This window comes from Caretta caretta, chromosome 7 (assembly GCF_965140235.1).
Source record: "Caretta caretta isolate rCarCar2 chromosome 7, rCarCar1.hap1, whole genome shotgun sequence".
NCBI classification, from domain to species: domain Eukaryota; kingdom Metazoa; phylum Chordata; order Testudines; family Cheloniidae; genus Caretta; species Caretta caretta.
The window spans coordinates 120,410,685-120,436,696 of NC_134212.1; the positions used below are offsets into that span (position 1 = coordinate 120,410,685).

At 45.2% G+C, this 26,012-nt stretch overlaps 1 protein-coding gene across 2 annotated transcripts in view; it reads right to left on the reverse strand.

Annotated features, from left to right (window-relative positions):
- The window catches only part of CFAP58 (cilia and flagella associated protein 58), a 141,883-nt gene that overhangs the window by 83,841 nt on the left and 32,030 nt on the right, over positions 1-26,012 (reverse strand). For both annotated transcript variants that reach the window (XM_048858401.2, XM_048858400.2), the window contains exons 10-15: positions 19,868-20,029; positions 15,318-15,464; positions 6,412-6,552; positions 5,826-6,049; positions 2,979-3,090; positions 616-720 (exon numbers count right to left, since the gene is read on the reverse strand). In XM_048858401.2, the coding sequence (XP_048714358.2) occupies positions 616-720; positions 2,979-3,090; positions 5,826-6,049; positions 6,412-6,552; positions 15,318-15,464; positions 19,868-20,029 (891 nt within the window). The remainder of the gene's footprint in view (positions 1-615; positions 721-2,978; positions 3,091-5,825; positions 6,050-6,411; positions 6,553-15,317; positions 15,465-19,867; positions 20,030-26,012) is intronic.

Below are 26,012 nucleotides of genomic sequence, written 5' to 3' on the forward strand. Positions count from 1 at the left end.
CTGGTAGAGTAACCCCCTCATATGCAGCTCCATCAGGAAAGCAATACAACAGCCTCTCTTCTTCTTGATCCCTTTATTTAGGGGCTGGAGGATCTCCTGTTCTGCTACTGGGATGATGACTGCCTATAAATCAATGGATCAGCTTTCAAGTAAACATAATTTCCTTGGTCAGGCATTTCTTAGTCCTTTTGATCATGCCTGTCATTACCAAGACACTGAAGAAAATACCTGGTTGATTTCATTTTTATTTGGTTTGGCTTTTGGTGGCCAAATAAAATAAATCAAACCTTTTGTTTTATTTTTCAGAGTCATCCAGATATCAGGTTTCAGAGGAACAGCCGTGTTAGTCTGTATTCGCAAAAAGAAAAGGAGTACTTGTGTGACTGGAGTATAAAAGTCAACTGACCAGCTGATATTTGTTCTCTATGTGTGTGTGAGTGCTGCCATCTACCACTAGCTAAGGGAAATGCAGGAGAACAAGCAAACTCCACAATTCAGAGGAAAGGCATCCTAATAACAATATTGGGAGCATACCTATGGTCCGGAGGCTGCATATGCAGGGTACAACAGCTATACTATGTTGAGATACTGATGACAGAGATGATGCTACAGTACCTGAAGAAGCAATTCTTTCTCAACCACTTCTTCTGTCTTACTGATGAGCCGTTTCTGTAGGGTGTGTATCTTCTGTATCAATTCATAGGTACTCGGGTCACTGGCCTATTCAAGAAGAACATTATTTTTTACATTACAGCTGTACAGCCTATACCTAGCAGTCTATGCCTCGTGTCCTTATTGTGTACCAATAAGACTGAATGAAATCTGAGTGTCTGCGTTCCTCTTTTACCGCAGTAGCAGCATGAACTGGTTGAAAAGAGCATATAAACAAGCAATCCTTCTGAAGGTAAGCCTGTCAGTATGGGAGATCTGCCATGGTAGGCCAATGTTTATGACCACCAACCTTGAGAGTCCCTTTCAAACCAAACATTTGTGATGGGGCATCCCAGCAGCCTAATACCAAACTGACAAGGCTGGAATATCTGCACATGCAGCTTGTCCTGGGACTGGAGGGGAGGAAGGAGGAGATTAGTACTTCATTTTTAGCAGAAGCCATTACTGACATACATGGAGCAGCACAAGCATTCAGAAACCATGCTGCTGGATGCATATAAGAACCCAGACAAAGAGGAGCTCCCAAGGGAGCTGGATCCTGTCCTCTTGAACCAGAGGGAGGGACACTGCAACATTGTCCTTGGGAGTGGTGGAGGAGATCCTGGAGGACCTTCCCCCTATGTTACTATTCTGAGTCTTTAAAACTCCCCTATTTATGGCATCCCGTTTTTAAACTGAATCTAGTGCTTACAAAGGGGGCAGACTGCAGCCACTATACTGGAGTTCTCTAGCCACTGAATGTGTGCACAGCACTGAATTCTAGCCACTGAACGTGTGCAGCACAGGAAAAAGAGCATGCTTTGTCCACATTTTTCCCTTCTCCTGGCACTCATGTATCTCTACCCAGTTGCATCCCTGCCCACCATGCTCTGAGTGTCCCTAGGCTCTGTTTGCCAGAAGCTGGGAGTGGATGACAGGGGATGGATCACCTGATGATTGCCTGTTCTGTATTCCCTCTGAAGCACCTGGCACTGGCCACTATCAGAAGACACGATACGGGGCTAGATGGACCATTGGTCTGACCCACTATGGCCATTCTTAAGTTCAGTTATTAAGGAATAATAAAGGGAGTCCAGGCCCCCAGGACCCATTCAGTCATTGGCCCTTCTTAGACTATTGCCAAACTGGGCGCTAATTCATGACAACTGTAGTGGTATCTTTTGTCATGGCGATGTTTATTCATAAGGAATTGGACCGAGACCCCATCAAAATCATTTCATATGTTTGTTACCATCTGCTGACCTTTCAGTGTTCCAGGTCCAAACCAGTGACCTAGAATTGAAAGGCTTCATCTCCCATTATCAGTCCCCTGATACATCCAGTCCCCTACCACCTTGATTTTTTGAATGGCATGATTTCCCGTTTTTATCTGGAGCTGCTGGAGATTGTGCTTAGATCTCCTCAGTGCACTTCAGCATCCTGTATTTTATCTCCATTCCAGGAGAAAAGGTCAGCACACTGTGTAGCTTTAAACTCAGCACTGAAAGATCAGAAATTAACTATCATATTAGGCACCACAGCCAAAATCTTCAGATGCACTTCTTTGGGGGCTAGCATGTTATTACTCATTTACTAAGGCAGCTAAGCAAACCCTCGGCATCAGATCAGAGACCAAGCGTATGCAAAAGAGATCTCAGATGGCTCTGAGGTAATCTGAGAAATACCCAGTGGTGTCAATTGATGCTCATATATTTGGTTTGTGCTTAACAGGTTGGGGTTTTTTAGTCTTCATTTGGCAGGGTTGGATACTGTGAAAATTTGGACTCGCTTCATACATAACAATTTACATTATGTTAACCACAGTGGTTTGCATTGAAAACTGACCATTATTTATTTGGTTGCCTGTTCTTCCCCTCACTGGCCGCTTATCTCTCTGACCTCAGATCCACCCACTCCCTGTTCCACTACTCTCATCCTAACCCCTCTCATTTCTGTCCCACACTACTTTCCATCCTGAGTGAAGAGAGGGTCATACTTTCACTGTCTTTTCTTCTTTGAACAATCTCTCTGTTCATCCCTTCTAATGAATCATTTCCCTTTAAATCTCAACTCGAGACCTCCCTATCCTCTTTAGCAAAGCCTTTTGCAACTGTACATTACGGAAGCAACACAAAAATAACACTGATTGCATTGTGTGAAGGAGCCATTCAGCAGTTAACCACCATCGGGACTATGGAAATTTCACTCTGCCTGCCCCTCTAAATGCCAATTTGCATAACATTAAACAAAGTATGACTTGCGCTATGCTGTTGATTTGGAAATATGGCCTTTTTGGTGCTCATGATAATGTTATGCTAAAATATTACCTCCAATTTTCTCCATCTGTGAACATTCATGGGGTTCTCCAGCTCTTCCTCAAGGGCTCTGCATCGAGTTCGTTCCTTCAGTAGCTCCTTCTGCATGTGATAAACCTCCTGCCTTAAGTTCAGGACAAAAAAAAAAAAAAAACCAACCATGAACTTTCACAAAGAAATCAAACATCAGCATTAGCATTAACTCTTCATTCCCTTACACGCAGGATCATTAGCGATGGAAGAGACTCATGTGGTCACCCAAAAATCCTTCCCATCCTACTGCTTGGTTGTAGCCCCGTGATATATTTTCTATTGCTTCATCTAGTCTTAATGACTCAAGCGAGGGCTTTTCACCACTTCCCACTATTTCTCAATTTAATAGATCTCACTGTTTGGAATTTTTCTAGCTATTTCATAGATTTAAGGCTAGAAAGGATCATTAGTCTGACTTCCTGCTTAACACAGGCCATAGAATTTTACCCAGTTACCCCCGCATTGAGCCTGATAACTTGATTCTGACTACAGCATTTCATCCCACAGGGATCACACATGGTCCATAGTATTCACTAAAGGCCACACTTTAGATTGTTTTGAGGAATGAATTATGAGACGGAGCATCTCAGTCCAGTTAAGAAAACAGATAAATATGGTCCAGCATAGTGGTCACTACACTGCAGGAAACCCAAGTTTGGTTCCTGGTCATAGTCTCTCACTACATGTCCTTGAAGGGCTCAGAACACAGTGACGCTGTTACACACATACGGTAAAATAAACATGTCCCTGGTACTCCCACAACACAGGACTCTGTAAGTATACAGGACAGCTGTAAGCAGGTCAGGCAGTTTGTCACCCCAATTCCAAACTGCCTGTGGGTTAGACATCAAGTCATTCACCACTAGTTTCAAACTGCATTCAACAGCAGCTTGGGAGCTGGAGTGAAGTGGAGGGTAAAAGTCTGGGGGGCCTGCACAGTGGGCATGTTATTATCACCTATCCCCTTCTATCACATGCAATAGTAAAGCCTCCTTGACTTTAATATCTTCATTTAAAACTAATCATATAATTTCTCCTCCTAACAAAGGCGCAGTTGTAGCCTTTATTGTGTGAGCCTCACTTCACAGAACAGTTTAATAAACATCGGGCCAGATTCACCGTAGCTGGCCTGGGGGGGGGGGGTGTAAAAGACAGTTACTTACCCATACTGCAACTCTTGTCCTTTGAGATGTGTTGCACACGTCTAAGTGGAACAGACATATGCAACCACTCAAAGAAGATTTTACACTTCCCCATTCTGACCTCACCCACATGCTCCAGAAGTCTTTCACCACTTAGCACAGGCTGATTTAATAGTTGCTGGGCACTCCCCTAAGAACCTTGGCAATCAAGGCTGTTGTGGGCACATGCTGAATCAGCACATTCTCCAGCAGCCCTGCCTATACGACATCCTTGGTTGGAGCCAGTGCTGTGCTGGGCACCTGCAACTCCCCGCCACCCGGCAAAGGGGAGGTAATGGCTGCTTTGCCTTCCCACTTCGCCCTCCCCCAGTGGATTTCCACCTCTGAAGCTGCCAAAATCCTCAGCTGAATTTGGCTGGCTGTTTGGAAAATCCTGATGCTGCAGGGTCCTGAGTGTAGATTTGGATGGAGTAGGGGAAGGGAAAAAAGGCATCTCCCATTGGCAAGCCAAGAAAGCTTATGGCAGAACTGGGTTAAATCTAATTAGTTGTACAAATGATAAAAGGACTCCTTCAGCTGGCAGTTTTAGTAATGGTTTGGGAGTTCATTGAAGTGTAGGCTTGCTGCTGTAGTTAGCAAGAATTGATCCACCCATGGTGGCAGGCACCACACTATACTTCAATACATTCCTTGCATTTCAATAAAGGAACAGGCATCCAGTCCAATACATTTGAGCAGCAGGCTCAACCCCTGCCTTTGTTTGCAGGCAGTGAATGTGAGCCACAGTTGTTAAAATCCTGGGCCTGTTTCTCCAAAATTGGCATAACCCGACTGCAGTCAATGGGCCAGAACCTCAGCTGGGGTAAATCAGCATAACCCCACAGAAATCAATCAATCAATCAATCCCCAGATGGGAATCTCACCCAACGGGGTTATACCAGAATTAGTGTGAATGAGGGCAGTACCACACCCTCCATCTCCAGGTTTTGGGACATGGTTACCTGCTGGAAACACAGCTCTGTTTCTTTATTAGTCCCCCAGAGATTGTACAGCAAATGACAATGTTTTCCCACCAGGAAAGAATATGCCTCAAGTATAGTAAGGTTAAAAAAAAAGAAGGAAAACATTAAGTCAAAGTAGGAGAAGATAAATCAGTCTGGGCTATAAAACTGTGCTTTTAAAGAAACACAACCTTCAATGAAAATTTAACTAAATCTTCCTCACTGGTCAGACTCACATATAAATCTAGCAGGATGGAATGCTGAAAACATATGGGAGTTTGTTATAAATATGTCAAATGTTCTCCTTCCTCTATGGATTGCCTAATAAAAAGCAGTTCCACTAATGTGGGCCCTGGGCACCACTAAGTAGCTCGCCGGACTGTGAACACCTTTTCTCCTGCTGTCTGTCAAGCTTGTAATGTCACCAGCAACTCACAAGTCCAGGGTGAATTTTGGATATGGCTTCCTTTAGATCCAGGCATTTTTTTTTCTAATTACTGATCAACTGGTTTATGAATTTAAACTAGTTAGTGTTTGAGGTCAGATAAAGCAAACCCTCCTTCGGAGCACCTTGTTTGTCATTACAAATCTTTACCATGTGTGAAAACAAGCTTTCTCGTGTGTCTCAAATGTAATGTCATGCCTGCAGCCGCTAGTGAAATTTATTCATTCTGCCTTTCTACCTGAGTTCCTCCACATTAGCCACGCTCTTGCAAAGTATTCCCTTCTCCCGCCGAAGTTTCTTGATCTCCAGCTTGAGGAGTCGGATGTCTTCCATTCTCTGCCGGTACTGAGTCTCCCCCTTGTTTAGGATGGACTGCTGGATTTTGATCTTTTCATAAAGCAGAGCTAATTCATCATTGCGCCGAACAAGCTGCGACCCCAAGATGTCTCTCTCGCTGATAACCTAGGAATGCAGAACAAGGCAAGATATTAAGCTATAAAGCTGTCAGTCATAGAACATCAGGGCCTGTATCTTCATCAGTCAAGAGCAGTTCAATCAAAACGTTATTTCTTTATCGGTGAATGAAAACTTGTTAAGGACCTATATCTCCCCCCCAGTGTAGGATCAGGTTATGTAAATTGAAGTCATTCAGTTGCCATCAATACAGTAACAGGTTGATTTCAATGGAACACCATCAATTTACCCCAGCTGAAGATCTGTTCCTTAAAAAGCGGGTGGGAGGAAGAAAAGGAACAAAGGATTGTTTCTGTGAGTTGGAATGGCAATCAAGAAGGAGAAGCTCCTTCTTAATTAGACCTTCTTACCTGGTCTAATTCCTTCTTCTGCCTCAGCCTCTCAGCATCAGCCTCAGCAATAATTTTCAGGAGTTTTCTCTCTTCTGCCTCCTGTTTTTCAATAAAATGTTTGGTCTCCAGGGCTTGTTGTTTCATCTTCAGCAGCTCAGCCTGACAAAAGCAAAGACTATAGGTAAACTGTGCTTAGCAACAACTTCCCACTACATAAACGTGGGAATTTAGGGTTAGGGTTTAGAGATCGCCTCGTACTTTAATTTAGTTTCCTGTGTTGTGCACATGTTGCTAGTTCTCAAGAGCAAATAAGAAATACAAGCGAACACACAGAGAGCCAGAAAGAAATGGTGTAAACAGCACGTCAGCCATTTTTGTATCGAACTTTATACCCTGGAGAAATTCGGAAAGATTTCTCTACATTTATGGCAATGTCTTGATCTGTATTTCAGGGGCACTTCGTATAATGAAAATAAAGAAAAAATGCTGGAGATGGTAGGGGTCAGTTGCTGTCTGCTGTTACAACACAGCAGAGTTGGATTCGAAGCTAGCTTAGGTTGCAAGTAAACGTAAGTGTGAGGATCTCATCCTAGTGCCTAAAAGAGGTTAATCCATTGTGATACCGCATGGCCAGAGGGCAGCAGGAGAGTGTTAGAAGGGAGCCTTATTCCCTGTAGAGGGAAGAAAGTTCGCTATAAATTAATTAAAGCACCTGAAGCCAGTCACATGATAAAACCCCCCCCCGCTTCAATCAGACAAGAGGAGGAGTTGAAGCAGAGTGGATTGGCGTTGGAGCAGAGAGCAGTTTGGAGGGGTTGAAGCAGAGTGGATTGGCATTGGAGCCGAGAGCAGTTTGGAGGGGTTGAAGCAGAGTGGATTGGCGTTGGAGCCGAGAGCAGTTTGGAGGGGTTGAAGCAGAGTGGATTGGCGTTGGAGCCGAGAGCAGTTTGGAGGGGTTGAAGCAGAGTGGATTGGCGTTGGAGCAGAGAGCAGTTTGGAGGAGTTGAAGCAGAGTGGATTGGCGTTGGAGCAGAGAGCAGTTTGGAGGGGTTGAAGTAGATTAAATTGGCGTTGGAGCAGAGAGCAGTTTGGAGGGGTTGAAGCAGAGTGGATTGGCATTGGAGCCGAGAGCAGTTTGGAGGGGTTGAAACAGAGCGGATCAGCGTTGGAGCAGAGAGCAGTTTGGAAGGGTTGAAGCAGAGCGGATTGGCGTTGGAGCAAAGAGCAGTTTGGAGGAATTGAAGCAGAGCGGATTGGCATTGGAGCCGAGAGCAGTTTGGAGGAGTTGAAGCAGAGTGGATTGGCGTTGGAGCCGAGAGCAGTTTGGAGGGGTTGAAGCAGAGTGGATTGGCGGTGGAGCCGAGAGCAGTTTGGAGGGGTTGAAGCAGAGTGGATTGGCGTTGGAGCCGAGAGCAGTTTGGAGGAGTTGAAGCAGAGTGGATTGGCGTTGGAGCAGAGAGCAGTTTGGAGGAATTGAAGCAGAGTGCATTGGCGTTGGAGCAAAGAGCAGTTTGGAGGGAAGCAGAGAAGAGTTTGGAGAAGTGCTGTGGTGGGTTAAGAAGACCAAGACCCTAGGTAAAGGGATACCTGGTTTGTGCAAAGGGAGGGCAGGAAGTCCCACAAGCTGAAGGGCAGGAGAGTGAAGTAGCCCAGAGAAAAGAACCGCTAGCTCTAGTGGTTTACCGCTATCCCTAGGTTCCCTGGGCTGGGACCCGAAGTAGAGGGCGGGCCCGGGTCCCTCCCTTTCCACTCCCCTCCTCTAGGATACTAGTGGGGCAGTTAATACCCCAGTTCAGGGGCAAGAAATGGTGCCCTGAAACACCACCCCCCCCCGAAGAGAAAGCGCGAGACCCATCATAGTAGTGCCAGCAATTTGCCACACCATCTTGCAAAACTTGGTACAGTTCAGAAGAGTTGTGAGATTAGCTATGAAGAGGGCTAGGACTGGAATAACAAGGGTTGTTGTAGTCAGGATTAAGGCTCATGGGCAAAAATGTGTCACAGCCAGATATGGAATAGCAGAAGGCTCTGAAAGTCAAAATTAAAGTGCTTTAGCAGATTTGAGAGCGAGGCGGAGAAGGCTGGAATAGCAGGGGTCACCACTGATCAGGAGTGATACGCCTTTGCAAAACTGTGTGGTGACAGCTTGCAAACTATCTACCTGTGCTACAGATAGGACTTGACCATTGTCATGAGTTCTAAAATTTAACACATTTATCCACAGAAAGAGTAATAAGGTCTTGCTGGATTACTAAACAGGTATCTAGCACTGTTAGGCAATTAGCTGTAGTCAAGATGGCACTATCTTAATGAGGTCTGTTTGTACAGGTTCAAACGCTTTTAAGCCTGGACACAAATAAAAGAAATGCTTTAGCTAGGATCTGATTCCAAGGTGCTTCCTGAGAAAAAGCACCATACAAACATGAGAGAATCAGAATGTGATGAAGGGTGTCCCTGAAACAGCAATAATTTAAGAGGACAGAAACTACAATTCCATCATCATAATAAAAGATCTTGTTCCGCTCTTGTTTTCTTTAATAAAACTTTTATTTTTCCATCTCTGCAACATTCATATCTCTCATACTCAGTGTTGGATGCTGATCAGAATCCATCACCAGAACACAAATGTAAGCCACTTTACATTAAAATGCAATCAACAGTGTGTAAAAGCTGTCTACAAATGTAAAATTGCCCAGGCATTTGGCAATGCTTTGTAATATTTTTTTAATATATCAAAATTCAGCATTCTCCTTATGTCACAGAAAATACAAGTTGTAAACAAGATGTGGCATTAGATGTTGGCAGGAAACACTGACATAAACAAATCCCCTCAGTGGAATGCATTGAGTACATATAAATCTGGGCTGGCGGGTACAGTGAAGAATCTAACCACTGCTAGTCATTCCATGGCCCTACAAACTCAAGCATAAGTCTGGTGGGATTAGTGGTTTCAATAGCTACAGTATTGGGGTCTTATATACAGAAGGTAAGAGAAACAAAACTTGGTTACACACATAGTCACATTATAAGCAGATAAAGGGTCAGATCCTCAACTGGTGTAAATCAGTGCTGCTTCTTTGAAGCCAGGTGAGGATCTGGCCCAGAGTGTTATTAGAAACAGGAGAACCCATTTTGAAAAAAAATGAGAATACCTTTGAACCTTTGCCAACATCTAGAACCAAATTCAAACCAGATGGTTATTTAGATTCTGAAATGTTCAGGGAAGAGGGCCTTTTAACCTTCAATCTCCAGCCAGGGCTAGAACCAGGAATGCTGCAACCCGATGAGAAAGCTGTTCCCAAGGGCTTTCTGCCTGCGATGGAACCACGAGTGCTAGAAATCTCAGTAGTCGCTATTTGTGCGGAGTCTCCCACTCAATTCTGCAGGGTCAAGATTCTGATAGGTTTCAGATACACATCTCTCAACATCCGGACGCTTAACCAAACCTCTTCGAACCACAGGCCAGATCCAAAACCTGCCTAAATCAATGGAAAGACTCCTGTTGTCTCCAGTGGGCTTTGGATCAGGCCTCATGTAAAGTTCGCTCATCATGCATATATGTAACACATCTCTGTAAGTTACTGCGTTAAGCTTAAACCTCATATTTGCAGAAAAGCACCTGTGTGAATCTTACTCCTCCACATTACACAATTTCACTTAAACTGATTTTTCAGTCAAAGCCTGCTTTCTTCATATCAGTGCAAACACAAAAAATTAAAACCTTCATGCCACAAGAATAATTGGGCTTTTTTGTGCCTATGTCAGTGATTCCTCTCACCGTTCTCTACCTCTGCATTCAGCAGACACACATAGGTGAAAAAAACCACAATGCCCCAAAGCCAGTCCCTAATATGATGCTGACCCATGCACATACTTGCTAGTGAATAACTGAGTAGCTAAAACAGTGCAGCAATCAAATTGCTGTCAAACTGATGGTGGATGATTCTGAGGTGACAAGACAGGGCTGGGAACTAGTTAAGGCAGAATCCTGCCCACAGAATATTAGGTGCTGTTTGGCTTCTCTGTAACTGATATAAGAACTCTAAGACAGAACCGAAAGAGGAATCACCTTTTTATGCAGTTCTATTGACATCCTGTCATAACTGTAATATGCTGACAGTGGCTGAAAACCTAAGGAGTCATTGGACCATAGCGAGACATTGACAAAAAGAAAGCACTATGGAAAATGGCAGGGGATTTTTTTATGGGAGTAAGTGAAGAGAAAAATGACCTGCTATGGATATTGTTTCTTTAACTCTCAGACTTGGGAGACAGGAGCAAATTGGGTTGAGCTGTCAACACACATGTAATAATATATCCAAGGAGAGACTACAGAGAATGCTGAGAAAAAGAACCAGAGATTGCTGGGCCACTTTCCTTTTATTTAACACAGATTTTTCTGCTTTCTAGAACATGCAATAGTGAAGTTGCTTTCTGGGCAGAGGGAGCTACTGTAAGATACTACCTGATTCCCTGAAGGCTTGTGCTTGCTAGTTACACAGCAATACAGGACTGAGAACTGGGGTAGTACTGTTAGCACTTAAAGCTACAGACACAAAAGAAAAGGTTCAAGGTCTGGAGTAACAGGTATCGACCCTGCGTTGCATAAGAGAAACTGAAGATTTCCTGGACAGACGTCAGGATATGCTTCTACGGGGACAAGGTTCTGAAGATTCAGAGCAGGCTGCGCAATGGGAACAGGAGGATAGTGAAGGAATTTGGCAACATGTGACCTCCAGAAGAAGGCGGAACGTCCATGTACCAGAAACGCAGATACAGGTAAGTAACCGTTTTCATGTTCTCTCCACAGGTACCATTGTGGGGAGTGGCCCAGATGATACGTCTGAGGGAAGGGAGCAGAAGGAGACTCCACCAGTTGAAAGGCATGAGATGCACTGCCCTAAGGTTGGGGGTTCCACAACCACCACTCCCAGGAGAAGGAGGCGGGTGGTGGTGGTCGGGGACTCTCTCCTCAGGGGGACTGAGTCATCTATCTGCCGCCCTGACTGGGAAAACAGAGAAGTCTGCTGCTTGCCAGGGGCTAAGATTCGCGATGTGACGGAGAGTCTGCCGTGACTCATCAAGCCCTCAGACCACTACCCCTTCCTGCTTTTCCACGTGGGCACCAATGATACTGCCAAGAATGACCTTGAGCAGATCACTGCAGACTATGTGGCTCTGGGAAGGAGGATAAAGGAGTATGAGGCGCAAGTGGTGTTCTCGTCCATCCTCCCTGTGGAAGGAAAAGGCCTGGTAGAGACCGTCGAATCGTGGAAGTCAACGAATGGCTACGCAGGTGGTGTCAGAGAGAAGGCTTTGGATTCTTCGACAATGGAATGGTGTTCCAAGAAGGAGGAGTGCTCGGCAGAGACGGGCTCCACCTAACGAAGAGAGGGAAGAGCATCTTCGCGAGCAGGCTGGCTAACCTAGTGAGGAGGGCTTTAAACTAGGTTCACTGGGGGAAGGAGACCAAAGCCCTGAGGTAAGTGGGGAAGCGGGATACCAGGAAGAAGCACGAGCAGGAGCGTGAGAGAGGGGAGGGCTCCTGCCTCATACTGAGAATGAGGGGCGATCAGCAGGTTATCTCAAGTGCCTATATACAAATGCACAAAGCCTGGGAAACAAGCAGGGAGAACTGGAGGTCCTGGCAAAGTCAGAGAATTATGATGTGATTGGAATAACAGAGACTTGGTGGGATAACTCGCATGACTGGAGTACTGTCACGGAGATATAAACTGTTCAGGAAGGACAGGGAGGCCAGAAAAGGTGGGGGAGTTGCACTGTATGTAAGGGAGCAGTATGACTGCTCAGAGATCAAGTATGAAACTTCAGAAAAACCGGAGAGTCTCTGGATTAAGTTTAGAAGCGTGAGCAACAAGGGTGATGTCGTGGTGGGAGTCTGCTATAGACCACCAGACCAGGGGGATGAGGTGGACGAGGCTTTCTTCCGGCAACTCGCAGAAGCTACTAGATCGCATGCCCTGGTTCTAATGGGAGACTTCAATCATCCTGATATCTGCTGGGAGAGCAATACAGAGGTGCACAGACAATCCAGGAAGTTTTTGGAAACTGTAGGGGACAATTTCCTGGTGCAAGTGCCGGAGGAACCAACTAGGGGCGGAGCTATTCTTGACCTGCTGCTCACAAACCGGGAAGAATTAGTAGGGGAAGCAAAAGTGGATGGGAATCTGGGAGGCAGTGACCATGAGTTGGTTGAGTTCAGGATCCTGACACAAGGAAGAAAGGAAAGCAGCAGAATACAGACCCTGGACTTCAGAAAAGCAGACTTTGACTCCCTCAGGGAACTGATGGGCAGGATCCCCTGGGAGAATAACATGAGGGGGAAAGGAGTCCAGGAGAGCTGGCTGTATTTTAAAGAATCCTTATTGTGGTTACAGAGACAAACCATCCCGATGTGTAGAAAGAATAGTAAATATGGCAGGTGACCAGCTTGGCTTAACAGTGAAATCCTTGCTAATCTTAAACACAAAAAAGAGGCTTACAAGAAGTGGAAGATTGGACAAAGGACCAGGAATGAGTATATAAATATTGCTCGGGCACGTAGGAATGAAATCAGGAAGGCTAAATCACACCTGGAGTTGCAGCTAGCGACGGACATTAAGAGTAACAAGAAGGGTTTCTTCAGGTATGTTGACAACAAGAAGAAAGCCAAGGAAAGTGTGGGCCCCTTACTGAATGAGGGAGGCAACCGAGTGACAGAGGATGTGGAAAAAGCTAATGTACTCAATGTTTTTTTTGCCTCTGTCTTCACAAACAAGGTCAGCTCCCAGACTACTGTACTTGGCAGCACAGCATGGGGAGGAGGTGGCCAGCCCTCTGTGAAGGAAGAAGTGGTTCGGGACTATTTAGAAAAACTGGACGTGCACAAGTCCATGGGGCCGGATGCGTTGCATCCGAGAGTGCTAAAGGAATTGGCGGATGTGATTGCAGAGCCATTGGCCATTATCTTTGAAAACTCATGGCGATCTGGGGAAGTCCCGGAAGACTGGAAAAAGGCTAATGTAGTGCCAATCTTTAAAAAAGGGAAGAAGGAGGATCCTGGGAACTACAGGCCGGTCAGCCTCACCTCAGTCCCCGGAAAAACCATGGAGCATGTCCTCAAGGAATCAATTCTGAAGCACTTAGAGGAGAGGAAAGTGATCAGGAACAGTCAGCATGGATTCACCAAGGGAAAGTCATGCCTGACTAATCTAATTGCCTTCTATGATGAGATAACTAGTTCTGTGGATGAAGGGAAAGCAGTGGACGTGTTATTCCTCGACTTTAGCAAAGCTTTTGACACGGTCTCCCACAGTATTCTTGTCAGCAAGTTAAAGAAGTATGGGCTGGATGGATGCACTAGAAGGTGGGTAGAAAGTTGGCTAGATTGTCTAGATCCATGTCTAGTTGGCAGCCGGTATCTAGCGGAGTGCCCCAAGGGTCGGTCCTGGGGCCGGTTTTGTTCAATATCTTCATTAATGATCTGGAGGATGGTGTGGATTGCACCCTCAGCAAGTTTGCAGATGACACTAAACTGGGAGGAGTGGTAGATACGCTGGAGGGTAGGGATAGGATACAGAGGGACCTAGACAAATTGGAGGATTGGGCCAAAAGAAATCTGAAGAGGTTCAACAAGGACAAGTGCAGAGGCCTGCACTAAGGACAGAAGAATCCAATGCACCTCTACAGACTAGGGACCGAATGGCTAGGCAGCAGTTCTGCAGAAAAGGACCTAGGGGTTACAGTGGACGAGAAGCTGGATATAAGTCAACAGTGTGCCCTTGTTGCCAAGAAGGCCAATGGCATTTTGGGGTATATAAGTAGGGGCATAGAGAGCAGATCGAGGGACGTGATCGTCCCCCTCTATTCAACATTGGTGAGGCCTCATCTGGAGTACTGTGTCCAGTTTTGGGCCCCACACTACAAGAAGGATGTGGAGAAATTGGAGAGAGTCCAGCGAAGGGCAACAAAAATGATTAGGGGACTGGAACACATGACTTATGAGAAGAAGCTGAGGGAACTGGGATTGTTTAGTCTACGGAAGAGACGAATGAGGGGGGATTTGATAGCTGCTTTTAACTACCTGAAAGGTAGATCCAAAGAGGATGGATCTAGACTATTCTCAGTGATAGCAGATGACAGGACAAGGAGTAATGGTCTCAAGTTGCAGTGAGAGAGATTTAGGTTGGATATTAGGAAAAACTTTTTCACTAGGGGGGTGGTGAAACACTGGAATGCGTTACCTAGGGAGGTGGCGGAATCCCCTTCCTTAGAAGTTTTTAAGGTCAGGCTTGACAAAGCCCTGGCTGGGATGATTTAGTTGGGATTGGTCGTACTCTGGGCAGGGGGTTGGACTAGATGACCTCCAGAGATCCCTTCCAACTCTGATATTCTATGATTCTGTGATTCTATGAAAAGTTAAAGGAAACAAAACTTGTAATCACAGAGTCAGATTCCAAGCCCAGAAGGGACCACTCTGATTATTTAGTCTTATCCTCTTGTATAATATCCTCTTCCGCAAAATAATTCATAATTCTATGATAATAATAATTTTATAATAATAATTCCTATTCTGAGGGCCAACTATACAGAGAATGATGCAGTCAGCACACCCACAAAACCCTATATGTGTGAGCACAGTTTGGGGTTTTGAAAGAGAGGGAGAATTTAAACTTTCAGCAGGTAATCTAGGAATCTGACGACTACAATTTTAGGTGCAGAGAAACAAAAGGATCTATTCTTCCATCACAAACATGGAAGACTCATACCTGTAAAGGCCACTGAGAGTTATACTTCAATTACAGAATAGTTCTTAAAGAGTTCAGCAAAGTACCATGGGCCAGGGAATATGAAAGAACTTTCAAAACCATGTCCTTTCCTTCCTAATGAATCCTGGCAAACACCCCACAACTAAGGTGCCTTACCTTTAGAGCCTCCTTTTCCTTTTCTATTCGTTGATGTTCCAGATGTACTTTCACAAGAGCTGCCTCTTTGGCTGTGATCTCTTCTTTAAGCTGATCAACCTGATGAGTCATGATCTTCAGTTTTTTCTTCATTTCGGCGATCTCATCCTAATGGGACAAAACAAATGTTCACCAAACATCTGTCAGGGTGATCTAGGTATATTTAATCCTGCATCGGCACAGGGGGGATAACTAGGTAACCTCCCGAGGGCCCTTGCAGTCCCACATTTCTATGATTCTAAAAAGGGATAAAAGAGAATTCAACTATTTTGAGCCTGGAAGTTCAAGCTATATTGACACTTGAAATTAAACCACAGCACCTGAGAGGAGAAGACTCTCAACCAAATCCTTATCCTACTAAGCTGTGCATACAAGACATCACTTTTAACGTTAGCAAAGAAAAACAATTCCATTAAATGATCATTTGATGTTCATGCTGGCATGATATTGCAGTAATCAGACTGTTAAAAGGACATTGACAACAACAATAAGCCTGTGAGCCAAACCTGGATCTATGCAGGAAATAGCCCGACTTGATTATGTAAAGAGTTGTCACTTTGGATGGGCTAGCACCAGCAGGAGAGTGAATTTGTGTGGGGGGGTGGAGGGTGAGAAAACCTGGATTTGTGCTGGAAATGGCCCACCTGTTGATCACTTTAGATAAGCTATTACCAGCAGGACAGTGGGGTGGAAGGAGGTATTGTTTCATATTCTCTGTGTATATATAAAGTCTGCTGCAGTTTCCACGGTATGCATCTGATGAAGTGAGCTGTAGCTCACGAAAGCTCATGCTCAAATAAATTGGTTAGTCTCTAAGGTGCCACAAGTACTCCTTTTCTTATTTAGAGCGCTGGACACATAACAGGACCTAGCAGTGGATATAAGTGAATAATGCAACTGTGATCCTATCCATCTGTTTTCATGACTTTATTGGCTTGTTATTCAACAAACATTTGTACAACTGTGCTTTGTTTGCACAAATGTTGGGGGGAGAGCTATTATTAAATGAAAGTACTCATGTGCCAAGGCATGTCTCTGTAGGAAAATGAGCATAATCCTTCACAAATACCCATGCACACATCAGAAGTGGTCAGCCAGCCATTTCTTATATGTAGGCTTTGATTGTTTGGGACTGAGGGTGTTAGGAGGTAGAAAGGTCCCTTGGCTGAAGGCATTTTTCACATGTTCCAGCCCCAGAATATACAGCAAGGTGTTTGAAGTCAAGTTAGATAGCGTGGCAGAGAGATCAGTGACTGTGTATAACTATCCTATGGAACCACTTCTATACACGTACATATACGGTCCTATATCCAGAGAGTCACCTGCTAGTACAACGTTGGGAGGCTGCTTTTGTTTGTGACTGATAGTGACTGTGAGGAATGGTGACAGAAAACTGGAGGACAGTACATTCAATACATGCAGATTCGCTTGGTAGATAAGTGAAATATTTTTGCATAAGACTCTTTAACACAGCAGTTCTCCAACTCCAAGCCTCTGGCCAGAGTACCGACACTGACAAAGTTAATCAAATGAGACTGACGATGGGTCACAGCACTTTTCACAAATAACACTGAGGCATACACATTAGATTTATGATTGCAGTGACCGGCTGGTAACAGTGTGATATGAAAAGATCAGTGGATTCAACACATGTATTTGGCAGATGCCTGAAATCGTGTGCAGTAAGGGATTTGGGAATACACTGCAACTCCATAAACACTGCTGACCAGTGCTGTGGTACTAAGTTAATTAAATGACCCAGACAATCATGTAACCTTTGCCACTAGAACTGCGCATGTGCATATACAGACAATTACTCATGTAAATGTAACAGGGGAAAACTAAATGCAAGAAGAAGAAGACCAGATATTTTAAAATCTGGTGCCTGGATACATACCCAAATACACTGCTATCTTTGTGTGTGGAAGAGGACATGAAGGGTCACATGATTTTTGCAAAGGACAGGGTTAGTTTCATTTAAATAAACAAATAAATGTATTCCCAATGTTGGAAAGAACCCCAAAGCTGAAAGCATGCTTTCAAATCCAGCCAAGAAGTCCCTTTCCAAGAGATTTTACTGAGTTGGAGATTAGGATATCCTGGAGAGCAGAAGCATTGTGGGCTGGGCAGGTTAACTGACAGCCTTTCGTTATTAAACAATCCAAAAAATATCCACAGCTAGCTTTCTTCTATCTAAACAACCTTTTGCCAATTTATATTACTTCCCAAGAGGAATTACTATTTTGCATAGTTTTTAAGCCAAGCCATTTTTTCTCCATGGCTGGCTGGCTTGTTACTGAACTATGAATTACTATGTTTTTATTTCCACATACAGTACAGTGTGATTACAACCAAAAGGATGTTTTATCCTCAGCAGTCTTCTGACACACAGAGCTGTCAGCTAGCACAAATTATAAATCAAATAATCCACTAAAGGGTAAATTAATGGCCTCTGTAGTAGGTAGTATCCTGCACAGATCTTTGTGTGGGCTGTATATATACATACACCATGCCAGGGCCTCCAACTGAGATGTCCTTAGTTAGCTAAAGAGTTTAATGCGTCAGAGTGTATCTGACAATTCTGTAGGAGGGTGCAAGAAGTTTGTGTTCTAAATTGATACTGTATCTTTAACAATTATAAAAGGAAAGTAATTTAGTGTTCTCTACATGCTTCACCTGGTTTTGGTGCCTTTCTTGGTACGAACATGTATTAGGATGGAGGACCAATGAATTATGAAGCATGTGAAATTCAGGCACTGTGAGTTCAAGAAATGCCGCTGCACAGCCAGCAATCACAAGGTTGCCAAAGCTTCGGTGGCACAACAAGATGGACAAAATCTGAATGTCCAGCCAGACCACCTTAAGGACCTAGCTAGAATCAATCCATTTGATCTGCCAGGAGGCCACATTTGGGATCTGCCACAATGACAATGACATGCTTGACCCTTATTTCTGCAGATGCTTCACACATGCAAACATTCACACGAACATTAGCTACCCATCCTCAATTACCAAGTGTTATGTTGTCACAACCCTTACCTGGCCACAGAGAGGAAGTACAGGAGAGCAGCCCCCTCCCCATTACTCTCTGGACCAGCTCTGCTCAGATAGTAACTCCAGCTGCAGTGGGGAGAGCAGGAGCTATTTGTCTGAAACGCCTGGCTGTGAGCAAGGGTCGGAGAGAGCTTGGAAGTCACAGGAGGCTTGGATCCACCTCTGCTCACTGGTGGCCAGAGTTGCTGGTAGGATGCACAGAGGGAGCAAGTAAGCTGCTCCACGCTAAGAGGCGAAGTAACTTACTCCTCCCCAGACTTGGGGTAGTTCTACACTGAAACCAATGGGGCATGATAGCAGGACGTGTAGACATACCTCAGCTAGCTTTAATCTAGCTAGTTTGAGTACCCATAGCACTGAAGCCATGGTGGTACAGGCTTCAGCATGGGCTATACAAGCCCACCCAAAACCCTGGGTAATTACTCGGGCACCTAGTCTGCACTGAAGCTGGTGCTGCCAGAGCTTCACTGCTCCAGGACCTTAGCAAGCTAGATCAAAGCTAGCTCAGGCATGTCTACATGACCTGCAATGGTACTCCCTGATTATAGTGCAAACATACCCAGAGTGGGGAACAAGTAGGAAAAGTAACTCTTTGGCATAGCTCATTTTCTGGTCTGCTCCTTGAGCAATGCAGCTACATGCCACCCCTTACTCAGGGTAGATTATAAATGTCCAGTGTGATCTATATATTTATCTTATATTTCCTTCTTCTCTCAAATACTCTAAGGCTCTAAACCACAGTCATCCACAGCCCAGACTCTGCAGTTTATTGTAGGATTTCTATAGTGTTTAGGTCCTTACTGTTGAATAATGCACTATATTTTTATACAAGTGATCTTTACCTTTCCTCCTGTATTGCCGGAGGGATTCACAGGGAAAAGGTGGAGGATTGTAATCTGAGGGGAATGACAGTGCCTGAAATTCACAAGCCAGGTGGAAACATTTAGTTATGTGGGAAAATGCTACTTCACCTGACAAGTGTTTCTTCCATTGCCGCTTTCTTATACATGAGTCACAGTAGCGAGAGGGTGCAGGGGATGGTGGGGGGGGGTGTTCATTTTCACTTATGTCATGTCTGCCATATGCTTATACCAAACCTAACAGAGGGCAGAGAAGAGGGGAGGAAGGAAAGAAAGGGAAAAATTTCTCTATATGATATGAATATATCTCTCCAAATTGCCAGGGTCCTTATGCAAATCAGGGAGCAGTCCAACATTGCACCCAAGGACTGCAAATTTTACTTCTCAATCCAAATGCAAACTGTCCAGATTAGCAGATGACCTAAAAAATTAATGCCCAACACACACACACACACATATATATAACATTTACACACATATCACCTGTGCAGATTTTATTTATCTGTCTTTCCTTTCCAAAAGTATAAATTAGAATGATTTTCTTAAAAAAAAAAAAAAACAAGCAAAAATCACAGAGTAAAAAATGTATTCTTGTACCTGAGCTTCAATCAGATTTTTACTGTATAGGTTCCTGTCTGATCTCACGGCTTCATACAGATTCTGTTGCTGCTTTAATTTAGTCTCCGCCTCTGCTATCTTCTTCTTGTAGTCAAAAATCTGCATTTCCCGCACTTTGATATCTTCCATGTGCTGGAGGACCTGGAGCAGAAAATAGGAAATGAACATGATTAAACCATCTTCCCATGATTATCAGGATGGGACAAAACTTTGTGATTTTTATCTAAGGTGGCAGCTGCAAATCCCTATAATAAGAATCTGTGCCAACAGTCACAATAGTTTGGTCCGAGTGGGAAATTTAACCTTTCTGAGTTGCTGATTTGGGGGAACATTTTATTTTTACCTGATGCCTAGGCTTTGGCTCAGACACAAAGGCAGAATACATATACATTTTAAGGTCAGAGCAACACAAAGCAGCATTCATAGGAAAAGTTATTAGGTTTTTTAGAAAGCCAGGGCCAGATTTCAGATGTTTACCAGCTACTCATTAGGGAGAGAGACAGAAAGAGAATATGTATGATATATTCCAACTGGTTACGATTGCAGATAGATCATTGTGAAGGACAAGAGGTTTCAGTCTCTCTTTCTTCCTTCCAGTTAAATGTTGTTTGAACTAATATCTGATCCCAAATGTTTGATGGATAATTACAGTAATAAGGGAGTCAATCAACTATATTTACAACTAAACAGCCAGGTAAGAAGCCACCATAGTAGCATTCATGAGGGGCTGGGAATGGTGAAGTGTGGAGATGGATGGTGGTGGATGGATTTTGATGAGGGATATTTTGCCCAGGGAAGATCACATTTGTTGCTAATGGAGATGGAGAATTTGAGAGGGAGATCCTTATTAAAGTGTTGGTGGCATACCACTTCAAGGGGAATGACAAGTACTATGTAAAAGAAGAAACAACAAAAATGGTTTGCCTGATCATTTTGCTGGACTTTTTAGTGATGCTCTATCAAAAATAAGCCCCTTCACCCTGCTGGCGCAGATTTCATAACAGATGAGCATAATCAAGCAGCACTGTATGGCTATTCAACCAGAATGCATCAAATATTGCACAGAAAGAAAACTAAATATGGGCAGGGGCACAAAGTGAAGAATATCTGCTTTTGGTTTCATCATGCGGGGCGGGATAAGAATTCCACCTTTAAAATGAGCAGAAATACCAAGGGGTATAAAAACAAATGAGGAAAACAGCTTTATGCATAGACACGCAGGAGGAATAAACTCTGAATTACAATTGCAATTCATACCCAAGTGTCTGGTCTCCATTCTTTGAAAGTAATGGTTCAAGGAGCAGTAGAATTTGTATTCATATAAATTCACAGGAATATAAAAATGTTTGGAACAGACACGCAATAACAGCAAAGTTAGCAGTTAGCATAGTTGTCCCCTTCTGTGAATGTGACAGCAGAACCAATGTACTGCAAGGTCTTTAGGGGGCTGGCTATGGGGCAAGAGCTTAATGAATTGATTACTCTACAAGACACCTTCACCCAACTCTGGAGACTAAGCGTATCTAAATATAGAACGTTTTATCACAGCAATGGGGCTGGAGTTCCAGCACATTTGTAGCTGACTGCAGAGGAGCCCAGAAACTGCTTGCAATGCAATATGAAAGCAGAGTCCCAGTTTATAATCTACTCCTGCCTTTTCTTTTTGTGTTAAAACAATTTACCAATAGTAATAAGAGTGAGATAAAATCAATAAAGAGTGTTTAAAATCTGCAGCGTAGCCTAGTGACTATATAAGCTGAAGCAGGATTTGAAAGTAGGTCACTGCATTTGTAACTCTTTAACTTGTATTTGATGCAACATAAGTGATAAACTTCTGGACTAAGTTTTCCAAGTTGGTACACATGGTTTTTACGCTGACTACGCCTTTTGTGAAGTGATGAAACTCAAACAATTCCCCTTTACAAATACCAAAAAGGCTCGCACAATGTGATCCAGGGGCTGATTCTGTGAGGGGCTGAGGGCCCTCAAATCTAATAGGGTTGAAGGCACCCAGCAACATTCAGGGGGAGTTCACTTCTGTGCATAGGGCCATCACAAAGCCTATTCATTTACATACCATCGAAGCTAGAGTGACCTCTATGCTCAATACAGGACACCTGGTAAAATTACTCATATTCAAGCAAGTTCAACAGCAATCCATTGGAACTATGCAGTGCAAACGTTCAAATGAACATCAAGTTGACTGAGCCCCTGTTAAAAAGAAATGCTGCGTAGTTGGATTCTTTTTATTTACCTTATTATCTTTAAGGCTTTAGGGTTCACACGGGGAGGGGTGACACACACACAATCTCATACACCTCTCCCACAGAGGGGAGTGGGTGACCGACCGACCCGACCCAACCCTCCCTGCCCAGCACTCTCCGCCCTCCATGCCTGGCTGGGCCCCCAGGATGGACCCGCCTCACCTGGTACCTGGCACCTCGTCTTCCCGAGGCAACACGTGGAGGGCACGCAGAATCACATGCTCCCTCTCCCCAGATTTCTGCCAGGGTTCACACCACAATGTGGCCAGCAGCCACCCTTCTGCACTCTTCAGGAGGGAAGGGATGGGAGCTGCTTCCATCCGCAGGGGAGGAGTGGGGGAAGGGATGACCTGGCCCTTGTCTTTGCAGAGCTCATCTCTTTCCCTTCCCTCCCTCCCTCCCCCTCCCCACTCCCGTGTGCTTGGAAACAGCTTGTCCCTTCCTGCCCACACAGTGCCAAAGGCAGCTAACACCTCGCAGCTGCTGCTGGCCACTGACATAATCCAGCCACCCACTGACACAATAACCCAGCCGCCTCCTGTCCTCCGTCCCACCCCTACAGTGCAGGCAGGAAGGGGATAAGCCCTAAGGATGCATTGTGCACTGGGGGCCCGAGGAACCTGACTGCAGGGGCTTCAGCAAACTGGGCCAGAGAGGTGGCTCAGCAGGGGAGGGTTTCTAAGGGACGGAGCAGCCCCGTGCTCCCTGGGAGCAAGACCCAGGGTGGGGGGTGCAAGACACAGGGAGGGTGTTAAGTCCCTGCCCCGGGGGCTGCTATGGAGCCTGCAGGTTTGGGGCATGAACAAGCTGGAAATTGCTTTCCCCACACACACACTCCAGAGCTTAGCTGAGGGGCAGAGAGGCTTCCCATGCCAGCGCTGTGTGTGGCTTTGGCACATGAAGCCCTACTATGGGATGGTGTTCCATGAAGGAGGAGTGCTGGGCAGAGATGGGCTCCATATTACGAAGAGAGGGAAGAGCATCTTTGCCAGCAGGCTGGCTAACCTAGTGAGGAGGGCTTTAAACTAGGTTCACCGGGGGAAGGAGACCAAAGCCCTGAGGTAAGTGGGAAAGCGGGATACCGGGAGGAAGCACAGGCAGGAATGTCTGTGAGGGGAGGGCTCCTGCCTCATACTGGGAATGAGGGGCGATCAACAGGTTATCTCAAGTGCTTATATACAAATGCACAAAGCCTTGGAAACAAGCAGGGGGAACTGGAGGTCCTGGTGATGTCAAGGAACTATGACGTGATCGGAATAACAGAGACTTGGTGGGATAACTCACATGACTGGAGTACTGTCATGAATGGTTATAAACTGTTCAGGAAGGACAGGCAGGGCAGAAAAGGTGGGGGAGTAGCACTGTATGTAAGGGAGCAGTATGACTGCTCAGAGCTCCGGTACGAAACTGCAGAAAAACCTGAGTGTCTCTGGATTAAGTTTAGCAGTGTGTGCAACAAGAGCGATGTAGTGGTGGGAGTCTGCTATAGACCACCGGACCAGGGGGATGAGGTAGATGAGGCTTTCTTCCGGCAGCTCACGGAAGCTACTAGATCGCATGCCCTGATTCTCATGGGTGACTTTAATTTTCCTGATATCTGCTGGGAGAGCAATACAGCAGTGCATAGACAATCCAGGAAGTTTTTGGAAAGCGTAGGGGACAATTTCCTGGCGCAAGTGCTAGAGGAGCCAACTAGGGGGGGCACTTTTCTTGACCTGCTGCTCACAAACCGGGTAGAATTAGTGGGGGAAGCAAAAGTGGATGGGAATCTGGGAGGCAGTGACCATGAGTTGGTTGAGTTCAGGATCCTGACACAGGGAAGAAAGGTAAGCAGCAGGATACGGACCCTGGACTTCAGGAAAGCAGACTTCGACTCCCTCAGGGAACGGATGGGTAGGATCCCCTGGGGGACTAACATGAAGGGGAAAGGAGTCCAGGAGAGCTGGCTGTATTTCAAGGAATCCCTGTTGAGGTTACAGGGACAAACCATCCCGATGAGTCGAAAGAATAGTAAATATGGCAGGCGACCAGCTTAGCTTAATGGTGAAATCCTAGCGGATCTTAAACATAAAAAAGAGGCTTACAAGAAGTGGAAGATTGGACATATGACCAGGGAAGAGTATAAAAATATTGCTCGGGCATGTAGGAATGATATCAGGAGGGCCAAATCGCACCTGGAGCTGCAGCTAGCCAGAGATGTCAAGAGTAACAAGAAGGGTTTCTTCAGGTATGTTGGCAACAAGAAGAAAGCCAAGGCAAGTGTGGGCCCCTTACTGAATGAGGAAGGCAACCGAGTGACAGAGGATGTGGAAAAAGCTAATGTACTCAATCCTTTTTTTGCCTCTGTCTTCACGAACAAGGTCAGCTCCCAGACTGCTGCGCTGGGCATCGCAAAATGGGGAAGAGATGGCCAGCCCTCTGTGGAGATAGAGGTGGTTAGGGACTATTTAGAAAAGCTGGACGTGCACAAGTCCATGGGGCCGGACGAGTTGCATCCGAGAGTGCTGAAGGAATTGGCGGCTGTGATTGCAGAGCCATTGGCCATTATCTTTGAAAACTCGTGGCGAACGGGGGAAGTCCCGGATGACTGGAAAAAGGCTAATGTAGTGCCAATCTTTAAAAAAGGGAAGAAGGAGGATCCTGGGAACTACAGGCCAGTCAGCCTCACCTCAGTCCCTGGAAAAATCATGGAGCAGGTCCTCAAAGAATCAATCCTGAAGCACTTGCATGAGAGGAAAGTGATCAGGAACAGCCAGCATGGATTCACCAAGGGAAGGTCATGCCTGACTAATCTAATCGCCTTTTATGATGAGATTACTGGTTCTGTGGATGAAGGGAAAGCAGTGGATGTATTGTTTCTTGACTTTAGCAAAGCTTTTGACACGGTCTCCCACAGTATTCTTGTCAGCAAGTTAAGGAAGTATGGGCTGGAAGAATGCACTATAAGGTGGGTAGAAAGCTGGCTAGATTGTCGGGCTCAACGGGTAGTTATCAATGGCTCCATGTCTAGTTGGCAGCCGGTATCGAGTGGAGTGCCCCAAGGGTCGGTCCTGGGGCCGGTTTTGTTCAATATCTTCATAAATGATCTGGAGGATGGTGTGGATTGCACTCTCAGCAAATTTGCGGATGATACTAAACTGGGAGGAGTGGTAGATACGCTGGAGGGGAGGGATAGGATACAGAAGGACCTAGACAAATTGGAGGATTGGGCCAAAAGAAATCTGATGAGGTTCAATAAGGATAAGTGCAGGGTCCTGCACTTAGGACGGAAGAATCCAATGCACAGCTACAGACTAGGGACCGAATGGCTAGGCAGCAGTTCTGCGGAAAAGGACCTAGGGGTGACAGTGGACAAGAAGCTGGATATGAGTCAGCAGTGTGCCCTTGTTGCCAAGAAGGCCAATGGCATTTTGGGATGTATAAGTAGGGGCATAGCGAGCAGATCGAGGGACGTGATTGTTCCCCTCTATTCGACATTGGTGAGGCCTCATCTGGAGTACTGTGTCCAGTTTTGGGCCCCACACTTCAAGAAGGATGTGGATAAATTGGAGAGAGTCCAGCGAAGGGCAACAAAAATGATTAGGGGGCTGGAACACATGAGTTATGAGGAGAGGCTGAGGGAGCTGGGATTGTTTAGCCTGCAGAAGAGAAGAATGAGGGGGAATTTGATAGCTGCTTTCAACTACCTGAAAGGGGGTTCCAAAGAGGATGGCTCTAGACTGTTCTCAATGGTAGCAGATGACAGAACGAGGAGTAATGGTCTCAAGTTGCAGTGGGGGAGGTTTAGATTGGATATTAGGAAAAACTTTTTCACTAAGAGGGTGGTGAAACACTGGAATGCGTTACCTACGGAGGTGGTA